The sequence below is a fragment of the Miniopterus natalensis genome, chromosome 3 (assembly GCF_054644295.1).
Source record: "Miniopterus natalensis isolate mMinNat1 chromosome 3, mMinNat1.hap1, whole genome shotgun sequence".
NCBI classification, from domain to species: domain Eukaryota; kingdom Metazoa; phylum Chordata; class Mammalia; order Chiroptera; family Miniopteridae; genus Miniopterus; species Miniopterus natalensis.
This window is the reverse complement of record NC_142083.1, coordinates 20,894,039-20,918,113: the sequence shown is the minus strand read 5'-3', so window position 1 is coordinate 20,918,113 and position 24,075 is coordinate 20,894,039. Positions and strand designations below refer to the sequence as shown.

The window sequence follows — 24,075 nt, the reverse complement described above, 5'->3', positions numbered from 1 at the left end:
CAAGAACGAGGGAAAGATGAGCCCAGGCCTCCAGGAATACCAACCGAGCTGGCTCGCAAAATAAATTCAGAATGCTTGCCGGATGGCTGTGCACCTGCAACTAAACTACAAATCCAGGACTCGCTTTGTGGGGGAAAAAGGAAAAAATATAAAATATGCAGGTCCCAGTTTGAAACATGCCCCCTCCCCACAGCTCTAACAAAATCCATTTCAATCGCTGCTCTCGGCACAGTATGGCTCCGCCAACGAGAGAGAAATTCTCGGGAAAACTGAGTGCCTTACCTTCGGAGGGATCAGGCCTTGCAGCATGTGGATGCTCTGCATGATCACAAAGGCCTCGAGCATTTCCATCTTGTATTCTAAGTTCTGGATACTGAAGCGATACAGGTCCGGGAAAGATTTGGTGTACAGCTGTCGAAGAACTTCAGCTTCTTGAGGCGAGCGTTTTTTAAGAAAACCCTGTCCGTTTACAGATTCATGCGTGAATTAAATTTATTAGCACACCAGGAAAATGGCCATTTGGGGACAAAAGCTATTAAAGTATCAATTAATAATAATATCTAATGATTATATTGCACTTATGATAGGCCAGGCCTTGTTATAAATTCTTTCATGTATTAACTAATTCAATGCTCAGAACAACTCTATGAGGTAGGAGTTATCATTCTCCCCCTCTTAAGTATGAAGAAACTGAAGTCCACGGGATTTAAATACCATGCCCAGGATCCCCCAGCTGGTAGGTGGCAAGGCCAGAATTCAAACCCAGAGTCTGGTCTCAGCGCCCACACATCCACCTACTACGCCACACATATGCTCAAGTCTTGTAGCCAAGACAGAGAAAACGTCTTCAGCTCTTGATTAAAATATGCCAGGAGAAAATGAGGGGGCAAATATTGGAAATAATTTTTTAAAACAAATCAGAATAAAAGATGAACAAAGGAAATTCATACCATATTTTACAAAATGAGAAACAAAGATTTTCCCAAAAAGTTGTTTCCTTCTATTTTTTCTAAGTTGATTAATAACCAATGTAGAAAAATATCAAAGAATTCTCCAGGAAAACAGAGAATTTAGTCATTTGTAGAACCCAATATATAGGAAAAGTGCTTGTGATTCGTAACAAAATAGCACTTGACACGAACCAATATTTTCTTAAGGGGAAGAAACTTCCCTTGGTATCAAGACATCGGCTCCTTCTTAGTGACTCCAAACAGAAGCAAAAGAATGTTGGCTCCAAGTTACTCATCAACTCGTGAATTTACCATACTGTCATATCAACAAAAAAACAAAACATAGCACTTTTAAGTCAATGGAACCAGAAACATCATACACAGGGCCAGTGATCGGCTTGGTTTCCGGGAGCTGAGATCCCCACGAACACCCTCCCCACTGCTCTTCCCTCTAAGAACCCTCTCAGTGCGGCCTTGCGCTGCTCTAAACACGTCCAACCTGACTGCTGTGGGTCTCGCTTCCTCCTACTCATTTGTAAGAAACTGCATTATTTAAAAGCATATAAAAATATTAGGTAGGTCTACCATTAATGTAAAATCCCTGTTCAGCCTCAGCATGAACAAGATATAAGAGAAACTTATTTAATAAATAGCAAACTCTATTCATTAGCTAGTAGCATAAAAGCATTTTTTAAAGCCTTTGTGAATTGGTAGTATTTGAGGAAAACCGCATAAATACACTTTGACTTGGAGTTTGCTGTATGTGTAGCTATCAAGCCTGAATCTATTATGATGCTTTAAAAAACCTTCCTGCAACCTCCCCTCCCCAGAGATTCTAGTTTGGTAGGTTGGAGTGTGACCCAATCATCTATGTTATAAGAACTGTCATTGGTGATTACTTTTGCAAAGCCAAGGTTGAGAACACTTACTGTGTATTCTCCTTAATGAATGGATAATTTAATCATGAAATCTGAAATCTTTAGAAACATTTTTAGTTACATATCCAACTATATGTCAGTATCATTTTGCTATATAATCCCCTCTTCACATCGTCATACTTTGCCAAATCTAAATCCTTTCAAAACTCGGTTGTGTAAATTCTGAAAATGCATTATTATAAGTTAGGATATACCCATACACAAACAGAAGCACAAAAATTTAATGGCAATATAAAATAAACATCTACTTTGTCCAAATTACAAATTCGTAAGTTTTCTATCAAAATCATCTCAAAAAAAATGTACATAAATGAAATTATCTGACTAATGATGTTAAAAACAGTTTTACAGATGGCTTTTCTAATAAGCATTCTGCCTTACACTACAGTATCTATTTAATTATAACCTAGTTATAGGCAATATACTCTAGAATATATTGGTGGTAGTAAAATAACATACCTTATCATGAATTGAGGAGATATTATCTGAAATATAGTTTCCAATTAAAACTTAAAACTAATATTATAACTACCAAGCCTGATAAAAATCCCTCCTATGCAATTTTAATAAATTGTCTTCTTCAAGTTAATATTCTAAGATCGTTGCTCCCAAACTTTATGTGAATGAATACCTTTTAAAAATGTCATGAATCCCCAAAGTGATAACATTAAATGTTATTTGTTCAGTCACAATCTGGTGGGGTTGTTGATTCACCTGGGCCTTGCAATTACTCCAAGACCCAAGGGTTGGAAATTATGGAGCTAACATGATTAGAAGACCACTAAGAGTCCTGCAGGGGGTGATCTGGGTTTGAATGTCCCAGAGCATTCCAGGGTCTTCCATAAACATCAGCATTAAACTGCAATTATACCCAGCAGGTCTGCAGGTAAACCAGCACGCATTCTAAAGGAAGGCTAAAGGATCTGTTTCCTCTTTAATTACACGAAAGAAAGATTCCAATCATACCTCCAGAATGGGACTCCAGTCCAGGACAGAAGAGCTCATGAAAACCATTCCATTCCTTGAGACGGTAGCAGGAGAAGCGTTGTCAATATTATGAGGCTCAAAAACAATCTTGCAGTTCGGAGCCATGGGAATCCGATCGCCATTGGCAAGGGTTAAGGTTTTGTTATCATCCAAAACAGAATTCAAATTTTCAATCCAGATGGCATCAACAGGACCATCAAGAACTATCCAGATGTGCTCCCCTAGAATATACCAGCAAAGGAGGAAGGGGAAGCACACATGCACGACTGTAGCCCTTAACGAGTTTCTTTAAACAAACACCAGTGTTACAGCTAAACTGAATAATCTGGAGGCTTCATTTTTTATACCCACAATTTTTTTCTGAAGAAGCCTACTTCCTCCAGTGATTGTCTAGGAGAATCAGGTTTTTGCTAATAGGCTGTACTTAATTAAGAACAACATTTCGAAATATTCAGTGAAAACAGTTATGGTAAAATCACTTCATTTAAATACTACCAGTTTTCCTTAACACTTTTGCCTATCTATTTTATTCTAAGATCAGAGGAATGCAGAAACATTTTTTCAAAAGGAAAATAATTCCCTTCTTAACCAAAAAATAAGGGGGGAGGTGAAGGAGGTTTTAAATACACTAATCAATAATTTTAGTATTTCAACATGAACAAATATTATACTGATTTACGACTTCTTAGTCGTGACTAAGATATTCTATGGGGAGTAGCTTTTCTACGAGTTTTACTAGGGAGTACATGTCAAAAATGGTACTTATAATTCATCCTGTACCTTTCTTAGCCCTCAGTGTTTTCCTCCAAAGAGTAGAAAATATCCCGTCAGTCCAGTCATTCGTGGCCACGTCGAGCCGACCAAACATCTGCGGGGCCGTAATCGCTTTGGGATTCATCCTCATTTCCCGGTGTGGTTTTCCACAATCTATACCAAGTAAATCCAAATTTTAAACAACTCAGGTGTAGAGTAAAACATCATTATGCAACATTGCACTAATCTGCAGCGCAGGGTCAGCAGGTGTTCAAAATATGAAAATGCAAAGTTGCCTCGAAAATACGTCTTACTGCATTTCCAGGTTGTCATAATTAGCCTCATATTTTACTGCTGAAGCGCATTTGTTTTTATCTTCCGTAAAAGAAAACTGCATGTTACATAAGGGGGGGGGAAGGATACCGTGTTGGAACTGACAAAGTAATTCATGTAATCTAGAAATTCTTCAAATTTCACAGCTCAAAAACTTTGTGGTTTATGGTGTACTAAATTAAATCTTCTATCTGAAACATCACCTAGAAGATGTCTCAATCTCTCCATTACCAGCTCTGATTTGCTGGGATGTGTTCTTGCTCATTTTGCAAAAATAAGCTAAACTAATAGGTTGCGGAAATCAAGATGTTTCTTTTGTGGCCAACCTCAAAAACGGTATTCAAATCTTTCACACCCTAAAATTACTCTTAAATGTGCTGGATTCTATACATAAGGGACTGTGATTAATAAGCAGAAATGTGACAAATAAGGTTTAAAGTATAAAACCATATAAACAGATGCTAAAATATTACATGCTGTGAGACTGCCACAGGCACACATACACACATATGCACAATAGAAAAGGTGTTACATTAAAACCTACTTAGAAAATTAGGCCAGAGTTCTCTGCATGTGGAACAAATTAAAAAGCCAAACTCACAGAAGCACAGAGTGGTGGTTACTAGGAGCTGGGGGTGGTATAAATGGGAAGATGTTAGTCAAAGGTACAAACTTCCAGTTATTAGATTAACAAATTTGGGAATCTGATGTACAGCATGGTGATTACAGCTAATAATAATGCATCATATACTTGAATATTGCTAAGAGAGTAGATCTTCAATGTTCTCACCACAAAAAAGAAATGATAACTATGAATGTGAAGGAGCTGTTAGCTAATACTATGGTGTTAATCATTTTGCAATTTATAAATGTATTAAATCAACAAGCTGTACACCTTAAACTTGCACAATGGTGTGAATTATATCTCAATAAAGATGGAAAGAAATGTTTTCCCCTATAGTCCAGTAATGCAAGATGTTGTCTCTATAATGTACCCAGTTATCAGTAAAGCAGCCTTCCCTCCTGTAAGAATATATTCATGTACCTGTCTACCTTTGCTTCCTCTTGGGGCATTCAAATGAGTCACAACGATTTAAATGTGTCACCCGGAGCGATGCAGCTTGGCTGCCCCCTACCTGTCATGGCTTTCATCAAGGTGTGGATGCAGGTGGTCTTCCCTGCGCCACTAGGCCCCAGGGTCATCATTCCATGCCGAACTCTCTGTGTTTCAAACAGCTGGATGATTTTCAGTTTCCAAGGAGGGTGGTTGATTAAACCAGCTTCCTCCACCTGAAAACATGACAAAACCCCTACACTGAGCCACGTCAACAATGAGCTGGATTTACCATTGTGCTCAAAATACGCACAGACATGGAGTGGGGGGGGGGTAGAGGGTGGGAGTTACTAATAGGAATGGAGTTTCAGTCTCGGAGAACAAAGTAAGTCCTGGAGATGGATGGTGGTGATAGTTACACAGTAATGAGACTGTACTTAATGCCATTAAGCTGTCCACTAAAAATGGCTAAAATGGTAAATTTTATATTACGTATTTTACCACAATAAAAATATATATTGTATAAAAGAATATATATACATAGACAAAAAGAAGGCTAAACATAATCAAATGTTATGCCAAGCATCTGCATTTCTCTTTGGGAATTGACTGCATTTATGTTAACATTTTATTGAATGTACATTGTAAGAGCAACTTTAAAATAAAGACTCAAGCATCAAGTGCATTTTCAGTGTTGAACTTAAAAGATGACATTCAGCAACTGGAAAAGTTTCTAACAAACCAGGCTGACTGAAATTCCATGTAAATTTCGAGCTTTTTATAAATCCACTGGGTAGTTTTTATCTATCAAATACATTATGCAAGTTACTCTGTGCTGAACTAGCCTACATTTAATCTTCATAACAGCACTATGAGATTGGTACTGCTGATGTCTTCACTTTACAGATAAGGAAACTGAGGCATGGGGAGACTAAGTAATTTGTCCAAGATCAATACTTGTCAAGTTATAAGATGTAGATTTGAACCCAAGAAATTCAGCTCCACGGCCCATGGTCTTAACTAATGTGCTATGCCTAAACACACTATAAATGGTGCTTTTATTTTTACTTAAATAATTTTGGATAATAATCATGTATTACTTTACACTATGTATATACTGTTCAGGGTTTTCACATGCTACAAATTACTAATGTAAATCACTTTAAATTACTTTGTATTTAGCTTTTTAGGTAATGCTACAGTTAATTGAGCCATTTGACAAAGAAGCCATTTACAAAATGAATTATCACTCTTACCTGATAAAAAAGGAGATTAAGACTTTCATATACTGATTTTTTAAAGCAAAATATCTGCTTAATACACCATATTTGACTTTTATTACAAATACCTTCAAGGAACTGAAATGTATTTTATAAATATGAGCTAATCACCATTTCTATGAAACTTATCCCCCTAGTTCTTCTTCATAGGAAAGGAAACAGAGGCACAAGGTTTACACAATTCAATTCCATTCCTAGGAGACCATAAAAAGTGAAAGCCACACCAAATATCGTGGGAAATCCAAATACCTAAGGGTAGAGATACACAGCAGATTCTCCCAGAGCCCAAGGAAGGAATCACAAGTGATCATGGGGAAAAAAGATGACAGCTGAGGAGCCACATTAGATCACTGCAAATGACACTCGGACAGAGCCACGCCCAGCACGGGCAAGGCAGCCAGCAGAGCCCTGCCATCCCCTGCTGGCCCATCACTGGCATGGAACAGTTTCCATCATTAAGAGGGCCACCTGCACATAGCCACCTGGGTATGTGTTTGTGCAATGTCGAGAAGAGCTCTATTTCTGGACTGCAATAGCCTCTCTTAAAACAGTAGTCACATCCAACTAGGTCCTAGGCCAACAAATAATAGAATTTAAACATCCTAAGGTTTGTTTTTCTATATTCCCTGAAAATATTAATCAAGTAATCCTTGCATGTAAACAGCAGAAATAACTATTGTGCAAATTACATAGCAATTTTTATTGAAATTGAGTGTATTTATTCTATAAGTTATATTCACTAGCAATAACATATTAAAATAAACTCTGATCACCGTGCCCTCTCCCCCCAAGAAAACAATAGTCAGAGCCTCCAGCATTGTTTCCCGAACCCACAGATTTGGGCTGCACTAGCTGCACTTTATTCGCATGAAATTAGGGTGAAACAGACACGGTACTTCATGCCCTGTGAGATGTATTACCTGTCTACTAATTGCCACCTCCAGTTCAGGGTAGCCTGCCTTGTCCAGGAGAATATTTGGGAAGAGATCTTCTATCAAACTCAAAAATAAGGGTTCATCTTCATCAATCTCAAAAAGAAAAGAAAGGGAAATCAGACACACTATTTTGGCATAATCATAGCAACAACCAGGTAAGCTGATGATGCCCTGACACGGCCTGGATCATTTCATCGTAACCATTAATAAACACAAATCACCCTCTTTGAAGTTAAGAGATGTTTCCCTCATGTTTCCCATAAATTAAAAAAAAAATTTTTTAAAAGGAAGAGGAAGAAAGGGAGGAAGGAGACAAGAAATGGGAGGAAATTAAATACTGCCTGCATGACCATCTTCCTATAAAATAACCAGCTTGGGGCATTGCTACATAGTCTAAAGTTTCTAATTTAAATTAAAAAGATTTTTTTAATGAGTGATAGTAGCAAATTCATGAATTGGAATTTGGTTCATATTTTTATTTTGAAATAAAAATATATCATTCCATCACTCTGTACATAGATCCACTGATACTGGACAATTAATTATCAGTCTGTACCAAATTATGCTACAAATTACTAGTGTAACTCACTTTATAAATTACTTTATATTTAGCTTTTCAGGTAATGCTACCATTAATTGGGCCATTTGACAAAGAAGCCATTTACAAAATGAATTATCACTCTTAACCTGATAAAAAAGAGATTAAGACTTTCATACACTGATTTTTTTAAAGCAAAATATCTACTTAATACACCATATTTGACTTTTATTACAAATATCCTCAAGGAATTGAAATGTATTTTACAAATATGAGCTAATCACCATTTGTACTAATGAAATAGTACAAAATTATTACACACTTGTAAAATTTACATACAATTTTTTGCCAGGCTCTACAGACTTTAAAGAAGGTGAGATTTTTAGCTGTAAAACACACAAATGATTCCAAGTATTTGAAAACTTAACCTGTGGATTTTTAAAAATCCATTTGAATTCTATTGGAACAGGCATATGTTAGACTAGACATGAGTCACTACTAACAGAACTGAAAAGTGTAATTTGAAGTTATGCTCTCCAGCACTTTATCTGATAATTAGGCATTTTAAATTGAGCATGTTAAATAAATATTTCTACATCTCATTTGTGCTTAGTTAGTTGAACTGATATTTAAGCGAGTGGAACGTCTCCATCTGTGGATCTTACCAGTTTGGAAAGATTCATGTCTCGCAGGACGCGCATGACGATCGTGGACTCCGTATCTGTGGGGTTGGCTCTCTTTGCTGCTCCCAGTGTTCGCAGAACTGACAGAATGTTACGCAGACCAAAATCATAATGTACCTGAAACATGTGAGGAACACCGGGCTTGTTTTCTATATGAACTTACGCATCGAAACTATACCAATCTGACCACAAAAATGAATAAACGCTGATTTTCCTTTAGAGAACATATAAAAACAGTTAGTGAAGAAATACATTTCTTATCAAGATAGTTTTGGCCAAATAGAGAAAGTACCCAAAAGAGTCCACTCCTGTATCATCATTAATTTAAGCCCTTAGATTAGAATTAATAGGTATATCTCGACAGGGAGAAAGGAGTAAATTTCCTCTTGGAGGACATGCGTCCCCTTGAGCTGCTTCTTAATCAACCTTCCATAAGAATATGTCCTCACATCGCTACAGCTAAAATTCTGAGCCAGAAAACTGAGCCTCAGTCATGACCATCATATCATGTGGGCACTGATGACAAACAGGCAGAGGCACTGAGGAGGCAGAGCAGCTACATTCCGCGATTACCTGGGCGGGGGCATAAAAACAAGTCAGAAGCTAAGCCCGCAGCTTTGTTATTACCTTAATACCTATTTACAAGAACTCGAGCATGCCAAATTTTAGCACATATAAAGTGAATAATTAAAACCAATTTTCTAATCACTATGGATACTATCGTAGTTCCTCCAAAAATTAAAACTAAAACTACCACGCTATCCAGCAATCCACTTCTGGGTATATATCCAAAAGATTGAAAGCAGGGTCCCAAAAAGCTATGTGTACACCCATGTTCATAACACTATTCCCAACAGCCAAGCGGTGGCGGCAACCTGGACACCTATCAGGTGGTCGGGCATAAAGGAAATGTGGTGCCTGCATACATTGGAAGGCCACCTGCCATACAAAAGGAAGCAGATCCTGCCATGTGCTACACCATGAATGAGCCTTGAGGACACTGTGCTAAGTAAAATAAACCCAGCACAAAAAGCCAAATACTGCACGCTTCCACTTTATATGAGGCATCTAAAGTAGTCAAACGCAAACAGAAAGCAGAACGGCGGTTACCAGGGGCTGGGACAAGGGAAAGGGACGAGCTGTTTAACGGGTAGAGAGTTTCAGTTTTGCAAGACGAAAAAGTTCTGGAGATCTGTCTCACAGTTTTGTGGATATACACAGCACTACTGAACGGTGCACTTAAAATGGTTCAGGTGCTAAGTTTAATGTTGCATGCCTTTTACCACACAAAAAAAAAAAAATACCTGTAGAAAAACAAAACAATTATCTGCTAAGGTAACTGGGAGCAGTGTGCACAATTAGTACTAATAACTTGGAAGATGAGTAGACAATGGAGTAAGGGCTGTAAGAGTGGAGAAAAATTGAAATACTGGAAGAAGAGAGCAGAAGTCAGTGATGCGAGAGTTTTTCTACATAGTAAAAAATATTTCTTTGACAGAGAAGAGATAAGAATGAGTGAAGACTGCAATACACAGAAGAAACCAAGAATGGTGGTGGCAAAAACAGGGTCAGTCTAACCGGAAAACTCAATGGCCAGGGTCTGAAGGCTCTGTCAGTGCTTGTACATTCACAAGGGAAGAACTTTTGAGTGAGAATGTAAATTGGTTAACCTGTGGGTAATAACAAATAGATTCAATGATGCACGCCCCCCACTGGGGATCGAGCCTGCAACCCGGGCATGTGCCCTGACAGGGAATCAAACCCTGATCTCCTGGATCCTAGGTCGATGCTCAACCGCTGAGCCACGCCGGGCTGGGCTGTGATGGTTAATTTTGTGTGTCAACTTGACTGGGCCATGAAATATTCAGAGAGGTGACTAAACACTATTTTGGGGAGGGTGTTTCTGGAAGAGATTAGCATTTGAATTGATGGACTAAGTAAAGCAGATGGCCCTCCCCAGTGGAGGTGGGCACCATCCAACTCATTGAGGACTGGAGAGAGGTTTAGATTCGTCTTCTCTGTCTGACTGCTGAACTGGGATATCAATCTCCTGCCCTCAGTACTCCTAGCTTTCTGGCCTTCAGACTGGAACTGGATTCGACACCATCAACCCTTCAAACTACACCTCCAGCCTTCCTGGGTCTCCTCTTGTAGATGGCATATCATGGGATTTCTAAGCCTCCATTCTGTGTGAGGCAATACCTTATCGTAAACCTCTTTATACGCGTGTGTGTGTATATATATATTCCCTATTGGTTCTGCTTCTACGAAGAATCCTGACTAATACAAGATTATAGCACTCATCTTGCTGGAACCTCTTTCCCTTGCTGACTCTGAGAAAGCAAATGACCATGTAGGAGAAACCCAGGTAGCAAAGAACAGCATACAGCCTATGGGGGCTGAAGGTGGTGGCCTCCTCCCACTGACAACCAGAAAGGAACTGAATCCCTCAGTCTTAGAACCTCAAGGAAAATAATTTTGTCAACAACATGAGTGAGCTTGGGAGTAGATCTTTCCCCAGTCAAGCATCAGATGAAACCACAGCACCAGCCAACACTTGACTGCAGCCTTGTTAGACTCTAAGCAGAGGGCCCAACCAAGTTGTGCCAGGACCCCTGACCCACGGAAACTGTGGGATAGTAAATACATATTGTTTTAAGTTAGTAATTTTGTGGTGACATTATTACACAGCAATAGATAACTAATACAGAAGTAATAAATGATTAATTTTGTGCCTCTTAACTCTGAAATCCCATGAAGTCAGAATCTGCTACTCCAAGCAGTGCAGGAAATTGGCAAAGAAGTTACAATAGACAAGACAGACAAATAGCAAAGCTTGGCCAAATACTGTAATGAGCTTGCAAGTGAGAGGAGTAAATGATTGAGAGGTTGCTGACAGCCATAAGAACACATAACACATATTATGATAAATGTATCAGTGGGGAAAAGAGAAAATACTAATAGCCATAATGCTTTAACCATTAAATCAGTCCAGATAGTATTCACTTCATTTCTACACCATAAACATTAATTTCTTTAAATGTACTTTTTAATAAGACTATGTATATAAAATTATTTTTGTAATGATACAACTTTCTACTTTGTATCAATAAGGCACCTGCCAACAACCCCAGTCTACAATTTTTCAAAATGAAAACACTTCACTGAATAGAAAAATGAAACACATTCATAGAAACTTTCAGAATGTCACACCTGCTTAGAAAGCTGCTCCTCGCATAGCTTGTAGAGCGTGAAAAACTTTCTGGCCAAAACAATGTTGTCAATGAAGCCACAGCTAGCCAACTTCACCCTTATGATAATCTGGCGGTCGGGGACCATCATGGCCACGGAGCGGAAGTTAATCTTCAAGTTTTCAGGGAGCTCCTGCCGCCCAGCATAGCCAGGATTCTGCACAACATAAACCCAAGGAGAATGATATGATCATAGGGCAGCAAGCACACATCAGCATGACATTAAAAGACCCATTATGTACACACCACAAATCTGGAATGACAACCAGAGAATTCATTCACCTGTCTCCCTCTCCTTTTCACTGGAGAGATTACCCGGTGAGTTATTAATATGAGCCTTTAACACCAGAGGCTTTCAAACAGGAGTGAAGGTCACAATCCCAATTTCCATTCATAGAAAGTAGGTGACATACGCCCAAGGAGATATTTGAAAACTGTGGTAAGAGGCAGAGATTCAGTAGATGTTCCTTACCATGGTTAGAAAAAGTCCAAATTCAGGGTTCATGGTCACTTTATCTCCATCAGTAAAAATAAAAGATTTTTTACGCTCCTTTTTACATGTCAAAATAATGGAAATTTGCTGGGCTGCAACTGAGAGAACTGGTAGATCGATACGGTTAAATTCATCAAAGCAACCCCAGGATCCAGACTGTGCCAGTCCTTAGAAAGGAAATAAAACAGAAAATTCAATTAGTATGCAGTTTTGGAAAGCCAAGGAAAAGGGCATTACACAGCTGCCAAGACAAGCCAGAGATAAGCTGGTTCAAAAATAAAGTGAAACAAATCGATGGTGGATAGAGTGCCCCCAAAGAGCTCACAGTGTGCACTTTGTAAACACCCAACCTGCAGTGATAAAGAAACATTACAGAAGGCCAGTGACCTTGACATTTGACCCACCCAAGATTCAGATTTTCCAAAAAGTTTTACAAAGTTGAACAATGACCCTAAAATGTAGCCAATTGTTGAAAAATAAATTTTCAGCTATTTTACCTTAACTGAAATTTCTCATCAAATAAAAAAAATGACCCTCACCTTTAAAAATCCGTCCAAGCCCTCGGAAATCCATCTGGTCCGAACAATTGAAAACCACAACATATTTCCCAAGACATCGGCCCATATCTTTGGTAGTTTCTGTTTTGCCCGTTCCTGCAGGTCCAGCGGGGGCTCCTCCCATGCTCATTCCCAGAGCCTGAGCCAACGTGATATAACACCTTGAGGGATAGAGACACCACTAGGACCAGAGCACCAGCATCTAGAACATACTTCTGAAACATCGCAGCGAAATGAAACCCGTGAAAGATTAAAAATCCAAAAATCCAGGCCACTGCCCCTACATAACATTTCCAAAACTGCCTTCTAAAATACACTTATCCTTATGGCTACTAAGGTGTTCAAGTAAAAGGAGGGGTGGGCTATGGTTAAATAAGTTGGAAAACTCTTAAAAAGCTTAAACAGCCTTTCTTATGATGCATATTGAGAGTCTCCACATTGCTGCATATTGCTATGTACTGTATGAAAAACAGTACATAGCAATTTCAAAACTAAATCTGCAACCTCTTCACAGAGATCTACCCCATCTAAAAAATAGTATTCTAGGAAACAGATTGGAAACCATTAAAGCAGATTAACCTCCTTTTGAATCTGAGAGTTCATAATTTGATGTAGTTGGGGGCCAATGGTCACATGAGGTCTCAAGGACACATCGCTAAATAATCACATCTTCCATCTGCTTCTGGGAGCATATACTAAGGAATAAATCTCTAGGACATGCCCTCCAGAGACCAGCACAGATCTGTCAGAGCATCTTCATGTATATGTTTACACACATGTACATACTCTCCCCAGGACATACTAAATGTATGTGAACCTCAAGCCATCCCCTCTCTGCTTTCCTTTCCAGTCTCTCCGCTGCTTTAAAAAATGGGATTTGAACATTTATGTGATTTAGTGGCCCTTTTGCACCTCTAATCAAGTTTTCTGCCTAACACAGCTGGTAAATAACAGGCAGAGGGCAGAATTAAGAACTCCAGATGTGCAGGCCAATGTCCTCCCCATCACTTTTTACCTGCACTGACACTCAATTTCTTCCCTGCTAAAGACCATCTTAATTTTCTCTGTAATGACAACAGGTGTGACAGTCCCTCAAGGCCCACCTGATTTGCACCTGTTGACACATGGCAATTAACTCCCTTTCCCACTTCAATGTCCATGGAGGTCATTTAAATTTTGCCTCTATAAGACTGAAGGCAAAGGAAGCGAAGTCTGTTGCAAACACAAACCTAAACCCCATGTGAAGACACACATGTAAGGCTAAGAATACTGAATTGCAAAGGCTTTGGTATAAAAGAGCTCATGAGCCCTAAAGAGACATTAAGCAGAAATTCCCTGAGCAATTCCAGGGAATAAAACTGTTGGGGGGTGGGGGGAACGAGGTTGCGGAATCACAGAATCCTTCCCTGACCTGTCTGTGAGTGGAGTTATGACAAGCCTGTCAGTGCAGCCTAAAAACTCATTCTGGTATATGAACATCACATCTGTGATGTGAATCATCATCTTGTCAGAATCTTCATTAAAATAAAATCGGCACTGTTTCAGCCACTCGAAGTCTGTAGGGCTCTTGATATGCATGAGACACTGAAATGAAAAAGGTATAGGTCAAAACTGGAGTGAGAACTACTTATTAAATACGTACATGAGCACTCATGTATATCATAATGTGAAGTCAATGGAACTCAAAGACTACCCAACTAGTTCGGAGGTGCCAACTACATTGGTATCCAACCCACTCATCTGTTGGTAAGCAAAAAAAAGATACTTTAGAAGATATGGGTATGGGAAAATTCAAGAGAATGCTCTCATTGTGCTCCCCAATTTAAACAGCATGATATATTTTAATACTAAGATACTCGTGTCTTAAAGTGCACCCTTAAATGCCTAATACCAGAGTCCTAACCATGAAATACAGACTATGAAAATACAGATTTGCAGAAAGCCAAAATCTCTAAACCTAATGGCAAGTTAGTGCTCAGCAATACTTTTATCTGAATTTTTTAACCAAAATTTTAAGCCACTTTAATCATCTTTCTTTGACAAATAAGAAATCTAAAATTACCCTGAGCCCTTTCTCAGAGAGGCAAAGAGGGTGCTTAAATATTAAGAGATTAGCACACAACAGCTTAAATGTGCTGCCTTTATTTCCATTATATTAGAACCAATCTTTCATAATCTTTTTTACATAATGGGGTGAGACGTGATCCAGAAAATTATTGTGAAAATAAGAGCTTCTTGCCTCTTATCTAATGTCCTATTTTATAGCAGAGGACAAATCTCATTTCTTTTCACATTTCCTATTTCCAATAGCTACTAAACTCGTTCCACCCTGTTCTCTTTTAAAGACAAAACTCTGCATGACACCTAAATGTCACCAACTATATTAGAAAAGCCCACTTGCAGTCAATGACATAAAATGTAGCCAAACTTGTTAAAGATGTGACTTATCAAAAGCCTTAAAGGAAGTACTAAGTGGCTCTACTAGCAATATTACTTATCAACTCTGTAGCAAGAAACTGGCCGTCTTCAACTAACATCTAAAAGGTGCACAAGACAAATGAACACTTTTCAGGATGCTACATGACATTGTAGTATTTAAAATAATCACATAATGAATTTTAAAATAAAGTCTCATTGCCTCAATAACACCTTGGCAGAGACGATTGGAATTTACTGAAATTTTGGCCGAAGACTGAAAAAAAACACCTAACAAACAAGCTCTCAACGTGAAGATGAGTCTTTGCCTGAAGTGAACCTTTTTGTTGAATTCATTCAAGCTAATTCCACTGGGTAAACATAGATAGTGGCTAGTATTTGCCTTCCTGTATATGCCACATCATTTATAAAGCGTTTACCAGGTCATCAAAGATATCCCTCTGGTGCACGTGAACAGTAATCAAAGTCTCATATTTAATTCGTTCCACAGAACTCAGATCCTTGGTTGTGATGTCTATCAATGTATTCAGCAGCTCCAAGAAAGACTGATTGGTTTTCTGCATGATTTTTTTATCAAATTTGGCATTTCTAAGGGCTTCTTCTGAATCCCGCGTCCATATCATTTGAATTCCTAATAAGCCAACCTTATGGAAATAAAAAGGGCTTCATGAGTGCATATGGCATATGAATATATCTAAACAGAAATTACAATGTAGTGAGTAGCTGTGGTTATTATGCAAATATGTCACCCTTGATTAGATCCACTTTGTATGTTTTATCAGAACCTAGGAAAACACTATTCATATTGTTTACCTGACAATTAAACATGTATAGCCTTACTATGTAGCTACAATTTTTTTCTTATAATTTTAGTCATTGGTTGTTTAAGTCATATTTCTCCCTAGCCAGATTTTAAGTTACTAGAAGGGAAAGCATGTCTTAAACCTGCTTTCCCCAAACTGACACAAGGTTTACATACAGTATATACTTACAAAATCTTTATTGGTCACAATGACTAAGAAAATGTGTTTTTCTGTATTTTAATGCTGAAATATATGTCTCATTTTTCTGGTAAAGCACACAGTACCTTTTTATGATTTATGTACTAAAGAGGTTCAGTAAAAAAAAAACTTTTAAATTAAACAAAATATATCAACTATCTCTACAACACATATAAAATCAAATAATCTGCAGTTGAAATCTTTAAGGTTATCTATATTTAGCAAATACTTATAAAACTCCAGAGTTAAATAGGAGCCAGCTGTGTACTTTACAATAGAAAATGTATGAACTCTAAAATGACTATTCGGTAAAGAAAATACTTTCCAATTTCAACACACTGACCTGAGCAGGGAAGGAAGAAAGAAATTCAATCAGTTGAAAACCTGTTTCTTGAATATTTTCAGCTGCCTGGCGAATCACATGATGTAATGAGGCCTGAGATTCCTCCAAGAGAGAGTTAAGCCAAACTTCCACATTGCCCTCTGCCATCACAGGTTTATCCAATTCAATCGTCTCACCCTCGCGAGAGGAAATTGACAGAATGCGATCATAGATCTATGTTAGAAGCAAAAAAAAATAGCTACATTCACATAGAGTAAAAATTCCTCCGTTGCCCTGGTATCAAATGTTATCCTTCCAACGGAGCTAAGCTATAGATTATAACAAAAAAGTCAACATATGATATAAAATCAATTTCAAAACAGTAAAAAGAAGCTATCCATGAAAGCTAGAAGGGAATGCTAAATCACCTTTAAATAGTCTATACTTGAAAGGGGAAAACTTGTTTTCTAAAAGAAATATTCAATACAAATGTGATGATCGAAAAAATCTCTAGTTTCCCCAAATGTAATGAAAGTCTCTAAGAGCCTGTCATCCACACCACAAGTTTATCACGTTGACATTAGCAATGACTTGGCCAATGTGATCGATGCAAACACCTTACAAGGTAACTCTAGTTCTGTACAAAACAGTGTGTTCCTTGCAGGAGCTCTTGGTTGCTCACAATGTTTTCTAATTCAAATCCAGCTCCTAATCTGGTCATTTCACTTCAATTTCCATGCAGTATGACACAATAAGAGCATGGCATTTGGCATTCTAAAATACGGGTTCAAATGGTTCTCTGCTAGTCACTGATCAGGCAATGCTGGAGGACACATCTTTGAGACTAAATCTCTGGCCTAAAATTAGCCATTAAAAATAGTGCCTTGCCTACTTCCCTACATACCTCCCTGGCTGTTCATACCAATTTTAAAAAATAATTCAAACTATAAAGTAAGTGTGAATGTGTATTGTTTTTATTTTTTAGTAAGTGGAATATTGTCCCCTTGGTCTCAGATTTAGAACTGAATCCTAAATCTCAGATTTAGAACTGTACTAATGAAGCCAATGAGCCTTAAATTTCAGGGCTTCTGACTTACATAGACCCATTCCAAAGTTCTGAATATAAATTGGTATTTATAATTTTATAAGATTTAGGACCCACAAGACCAGAATCTGCTGCTGGTTGTAGATACCTAATGGCAGAAACATATAAAAATCAATGCTATTTTAAGAAGTAACTGCTATGAACAGAGGCTAAAAATGAGGAAATCTAAATTATCTTCAGTGTTCAATGAGCGAGTGAGAAGCCTTCCGAAGCACCATGAAGTTCAAGTGCTACAGCAGGAGGATTTGAATGAAACATCAGGAAGAACTTCCTGGGTAATTCAATCCGCTCTTTCAACCCACATGTCCAGTAGACCCACACAAACATTGATTTAAAACCATTTCCATGTTTTCCCTTTCTCTCCACCACCCCCTTGGTCAAGACTTTGTTGGAGCAGCTCAGCCTGTTCCACCCTGATTTTGCCGTCACTTCCGACACTGGTTTCCATGCTCCCTTCTACTCCACCGCCTGCACTGAGCCAGAGAATCTTCCTGAAACACAAATCAGGTCACTGCCCTACCCTGCATAGAAACGGCCCGTGTCTTTTGTCACATTCAGGATGAAGCAGAATGACAGTGCGATGCACTTGGCCTTCTGGAATCTGGTCCATGCCTCCCTCCTCCTTTGCTCATCACTTCCGATTGTGGGTTAAATTGTGTGTCTCCCCCACCCCCCAACCCCTCGCAAAAAAACTACATGTTGAAGCCCTAAGCCCCAGTACCTGTGACTCGGACCTTATTTAGAAATAAAGTCTTTACAGATATAGTCACAGGGAGAACATCATGTGAGGACAAAGGCAGAGACTGTGTCTACACGCCAAGGAGCACCAAGGGTCTCTGACAACCACCGGAACTAGGAGAGCGCCGTGGAACAGATTCTGCCTCAGAGCCGCCAGCAGGGACCCACCCTGCCAACACCTTAGTTCAGAATTCTAGCCTCCAGACTGAGAGAGTCGGCTTCTGCTGGTTGAGCCCGGCAAAGCCTTGGGAAACTGAGACAGCCCTCACACGCCCACACTCCCGCCCACACCTCCGCCTGCCCTCCCTTCCGGCTGCACCTTGCGTCCCGCCTCCGCCTGCCTGGTTATGTCCCACTCACTTCAGGACATCAGTTCCAACACCACTTTCTCTTGCAGGAAGCCTTCTCTCCCAGCCCGTACACCCCGGTTAGGGTTCCCTGACAAGCATTTCCATGATCTCTGTGCATAATACTAGCTCGGCAAGGCAAAAATTACCAATAGTTTCACTGTCAAATGTCTCTTGAATGATGTGCTGCATAAAAACAACTTCAGTACTATTTGTGATGTGTTTTTCCTTAGAATTCCAGGACTAACATCATGCCTGGCACATAGCAAGGGGCTTGGACTTAAGTGACTGGCTTTTAACTGCTTACCACGGCATCGCTCTACCGCTGCACTAATTGTATGCTACAGACTCCACCAAAGCGAGGACTCCCAGAGGTCCGTATGCTCCCACTGTCAACTATGACATCTGGCACGTAGTAGTTGCTCAACAAGTGCAGACTGCATGCTGGGAAGAGCAACCGGTTTCTCTGTTTTACTGAATTTCTAAACAGTTAACTTGGCACATAAAACCATGAAAGCTACATACAATACATTCTTAACCATAAACTACTTGTTATTCAAATCTATAGTCTGGATATTAAAAAATCACATAGGTCTGAAGGTACATTGGGCCCAAAAGCTTGTTTTTAGTCATTGGCTGAGAGCTAATAGCCAGGGAAGTAATCCTTTGTAAACACAATATCAGAGAGCTATTTAATAAAGACAACAGAGATCCCAAGATATGGTCATTGCTGGCCAGTAATCAGAATTAGGCGAACCTTGTCATGGAATTTGACACTTTTAATGTTGTCAAACACATTCAGCAGATGGGCTTGGATAGTGTGTGGGTCTGATGCCTGCCCCAGAATCTCCAGGAGGGCTGGGTCCGAGACAAAGAAGAAGCGAGGAAAACAAAGTCGTTTTTTCTCCAAGTACCTAAAAGTGGGCAGGAAAAGATAAACGTTATAAACACACAAAGCAGGACTCTGAGGAACAAATTAACCTGGATGGGAAAGGGGAGAAATGTTTTGAGACAATCTGATTTTCCCACATCCTGTTCAATGTTTTTGTTTTGTTCTGTTACTGCTTTTGCCAAGCAGCATTCTATATTCTGATGGGAAAACAATTTCTTTTCCGGAATGGCCGGGAGAATTTCTGCATTTTTCACAAGTGTAATGTATGCATTTGACTTAATCTGAAAAATCTTGTGCTCTCTTTGTAGAAAACAGGAAAAATACACACAGGATGTTTTTATTTTATTTGCAGTCACAGTGCTGTCAGGTAAAAGGTGTGTCTCATGTGTGGAATTGTATCTTTAAAAATCCAATAAGCCCTGGCCGGTCTGGCTCAGTTGGTTGGAGCATCGTCCTGTACACTGAAAGGTGGTGGGTTCAATTCTGGGGTCAGGGCACATGCCCAGGTTGTGGGTTCAATCCCAGTTGAGGTGCATGCAGGAGGCAACCAATCAATGTTTCACTCTCACATCAATGTTTCTCTCTCCCTCTGCCTTCCTCTCTCTAATAAAAACAATAAAAAGCATGTCCTTGGGTGAGGATTTTAAAAAAAGAATCCAATGAATCCCTCACGGAAGCAAAAACAAAATCCAGCTACAAACGAGCTCCGTGAAAGGGCCTTGGTTCACCTCCAGGAGTTATCAAAACCCAGTCAATGTGTCTATCACTGCCCTGTTCTCAACTGCACTTTGGTGTCTATATTTGCTTTATTTTATGGTGATTCCTTATGTTATGGATATTTTTCCTGTTGTTCTCACACCATTGCCTTTGTATCTTCATTTTCTAGCACATGTTAATATAGTTAATTCAGTTTTAACTGCAGTTGCTTTTTGAAATCTTACCAGAAATACTTTTTAAACTTTGTCTTTTTTTATTTCTATTCTTCCCTTTGTATTAGTTGTCTTATTTTTTATTTGTATTATTATTTCTTTGTATTATTTGCTTGTTTCCTGTGTGAAACTATGGGGGAATTATTTTTATTTCATAGAAGCAGAATTCTCTTCTTAGAGTTTTTACTGAAAGACTGCTTGGATCAGAAGCTGCAGTCAGGGGGCAACCTCGAGGGCCTGTACGGGACACCCGTGACAGTACAGTCAGCCAACTGCTGGACTCTTTTTTTCCAGTGGGATGTCCAGGGTGAGGGCCAGAGCTAAATTCCTCAACACAAAAGAGAGGGCTTTTTTCAGAGTCTGAAAGAGGCAAAGAAAAGCAGAAGCTATAAAGAGAGGCTGGTGGTGAGTGAGGAACTTGGAAAGTACAACTTTAGACAGGAATCAGTCCTCAGCAAAAGAAAACTGACTTGGCTAATTCTGTCTAATCTCTCTGGTCCCTTCTATCTCTAGGATGGAATGAGAGCCTTCAAAGAGCTTTGAACTTACCCAGTAAGGGATTTCTGGCATATTTCCAACTGGTCCAGCAAGTGTGGTAATAGCTGCCCCAGGGTCTCATCTCCAACACAACACTGAACCACGTTTGGCATTTCATGTGCCCGATTCATGATCTTCACCCAGGACTTATCTATATTGGAAAAGCGCTTGGCTTCCTATGAGAATGAGGTGACAAAGCACACTTGGACACATCTGTGACCTCAAGGAAAGAACATCTCACATACCTCCTGCTACAGCCCGATTTCTGACCGATCTGGATACCGCAGTTGTACATCACTGAAATGTCACACGTGATCCAGGTGAATGCTCCTCAGGCCTTTTGCACCTACCACTCCCTTTCTTAAATAAGAACCCTTTAGCTCACTCCTCGTACCCCATTATGGTAACTAAAAACAGGAAACAGATACGAAAGTAATACTACAATACGAAACAATCTGGAAGGAAAGGTCACCCCCAATTTTTTCCACCAGTCATCTCTAAATGAAGTGAATTTTACATTTTTTAATTTTCCTACACTGAGCATTGAATATCTTCTGTATTTAGAAAATAAAATAATTTAAAAATAAGATAACATTAACTTTAGTATAACACTAATATTGCAAAAAAATTTAAAATAGATTTTTTTCAGAAAAAATTGCAAAATGTGCAGGTTATTTTGAGAGAGTAGAAATAATTTTTATTTTTATCATCAAAAGTTTATTTTTCCAATGCGCATGTACCATCAAATATGAGAGCAAGAAACCCCACGTAGTTCCTTCAATGTTGTATGTGCAAATTTCCATTATTAAGTCCAACTTGAGGTTCTCCTCCACCCATCAAAAAGAAAAACAAGACCAAATATGAAAGCAAAATTAAATTAATAAATACGTAAAATTTTAGTGTATGGATACATTCACTGATAGCGAAAAAATAAACTGAAAATGAACCAAAGAGATAGCTAGGACAGCTAAGTAAAGAGAACACTCAACATAATCATGCCTCTGAAACTCAAGTATATTGTTAAAATGTTATGATTTTGCAAACAACTTAAGGTAATTGAGTAAGAATCCTTGAAACTTGGTAAAAAAATGCGGGTTTTTTTTTTTAAATACACTCCATATCTACCTAGTGAGATGATTACAATTTGATGAGAAAAACATACTCCACACTTGAGAAGAGGGCCTTTTTGTTTGGGAGCTTGTTTCCTACGGATTTCCACCCCTCAATTTTACAGTTCAGATATAATTGCGTATATTGTATGGTGTGAGTTATTTTAGACTGTCAGTAGTAGAAGAACAAATTATCCTACCATTGTCAAGATAACTACTCCATAATTCTACTCTGTTCCAAATTCTACCTTCAAATTATCTGAAGAAGCACGTCAACTATGCAAGCATTCATTCTTTGTTTTTTTAACGCTCCACTTCCTATAAAACCTCACAGCTTTGTGATGCTCTTACTCTGGTTTTCATGCTCCTTCTTTTCCATAATTACTCTCTCTCTCCTCTTTGAAAAACAGTCAATAGCAACCACAAAAATAACTGGGCAAGGGGTGGCTCAACAGAAGTTGAATTGCATTTTTAAAAGAATTATTAGTTATTAGTTCTCTAAATTAAACACCTGATGAAATTATAAAGAAAATTCTAAAACCTTGGGTAGCTGCTTGGCAATATCTCCTCCCACGAAGACGGCTTCTAAGTAAATCCAGAGGTTTTGCACCAGCATCCAGTTCTCGATGATGTCTGTTGAGTTGGAAAGCAGCTGCACCCATTTCTGAATCTGGGCTTTGAATGGCATATTGTACCTAAAATGGGAAATATATTCAGCATTTAGGGATTGTTTCTTTTGATGCTTTACTTTATTGTTGTTGTTTTCAAATTTAAAAGGTTGTTAAAAATCCTAATTTTTACCTACTTCTTTACAACTTTGATTATGTTTCTGGCTTTTAAAATGATGCTACAAAGTGATTAATTCACCACCATTTATTGGACATTGTTAGACTTTTTCCCTTTTGATCCAGAGCACAGAGAGGTGGGAGACATGTCTCCTAAGGAACAGACCAGGCATGAGATTTGATTCCACTCAGCTGCTATAGTAGCATAATTCTGGTCATTGTTGCTACCACCAAGAGAGTAATATTCTCACTACTGAGCTTCTGTGTCTTTTCCATGGTGTCCCTGGTTTTTCATATAATATGGAGCAATTACAGAGCCATTGGTGGGAGCCAAATAACTTATTCAGTTTTTAAATAGGATAATATTTTGAATCTCTCCTTAGCCTCTGTGTCTCTTTCCAACTTCCCATGCACTCATGTCCAACCCAGTCAGGCGTGTATGTGTGTGAGGGCCTGTGTATGTCCCCATGCATACCCTGACAGCCACATTTCTGCCTCTCCCATGGTTAGTCTACATCCCTTCTTTCCTCTTGAGGCAGAAACTGACAGTGACCTCCCAATGTCTTGTTCTCCTTTCTTTAGATACAGAACCCGATTTCTGGACACATAGCTGCCCAATTAAAATACTGACTTTCCCAGTCTCCTTTGCAGCAATGTGCAGTCCTAAGACTAAGTTCCACATCAACAGTTCTCAACCTTAGCTACACATTGGAATCATCCCATAAACATTAAAAAATCACCAATGCCTGCCTCGGTCCCATCCCCCAGAGACTGACTCAATCAGTCTGGGGTATAGCCCAGAGGGCGGGATTTTTTAAAATTCCCTAGGTGTGTCTAGTGTGTAGCCAAGGCTGAGAACCATGCTTCTAGATAAAAAGTGAGCATCAGTGTTGGACGTACAGGATAGTATGGAGAAGGGCGATACCTGGGAAAGACAAAAAGAGTGAGCCAGACAAAATCGGGGCCCCTGATGACATGGTAGAGCCCCCACTCCAACCTGAACCATCCTTGGAGCTTCTTTCACGAAAGAGAAACATAAACTTCAGTCTTGTTTAAGTGATGTTGTGTGTGGTGCTTCTGCTATTTGCAGACAAACTAAATCCTAAATGATTACACTGCCTG

General features: G+C 39.0%; 1 protein-coding gene across 1 annotated transcript in view; it reads right to left on the bottom strand.

The window, feature by feature from the left end:
* The window catches only part of DNAH5 (dynein axonemal heavy chain 5), a 153,791-nt gene that overhangs the window by 76,855 nt on the left and 52,861 nt on the right, over window positions 1-24,075 (bottom strand). Inside the window, exons 30-44 of the mRNA XM_016217304.2 lie at window positions 22,710-22,863; window positions 21,072-21,235; window positions 19,459-19,615; window positions 16,533-16,745; window positions 15,608-15,832; window positions 14,164-14,336; window positions 12,735-12,913; window positions 12,175-12,362; window positions 11,665-11,859; window positions 8,434-8,568; window positions 7,216-7,323; window positions 5,098-5,251; window positions 3,656-3,802; window positions 2,855-3,096; window positions 283-459 (exon numbers count right to left, since the gene is read on the bottom strand). Of these exons, the coding sequence (XP_016072790.2) occupies window positions 283-459; window positions 2,855-3,096; window positions 3,656-3,802; window positions 5,098-5,251; window positions 7,216-7,323; window positions 8,434-8,568; window positions 11,665-11,859; window positions 12,175-12,362; window positions 12,735-12,913; window positions 14,164-14,336; window positions 15,608-15,832; window positions 16,533-16,745; window positions 19,459-19,615; window positions 21,072-21,235; window positions 22,710-22,863 (2,611 nt within the window). The remainder of the gene's footprint in view (window positions 1-282; window positions 460-2,854; window positions 3,097-3,655; window positions 3,803-5,097; window positions 5,252-7,215; window positions 7,324-8,433; window positions 8,569-11,664; window positions 11,860-12,174; window positions 12,363-12,734; window positions 12,914-14,163; window positions 14,337-15,607; window positions 15,833-16,532; window positions 16,746-19,458; window positions 19,616-21,071; window positions 21,236-22,709; window positions 22,864-24,075) is intronic.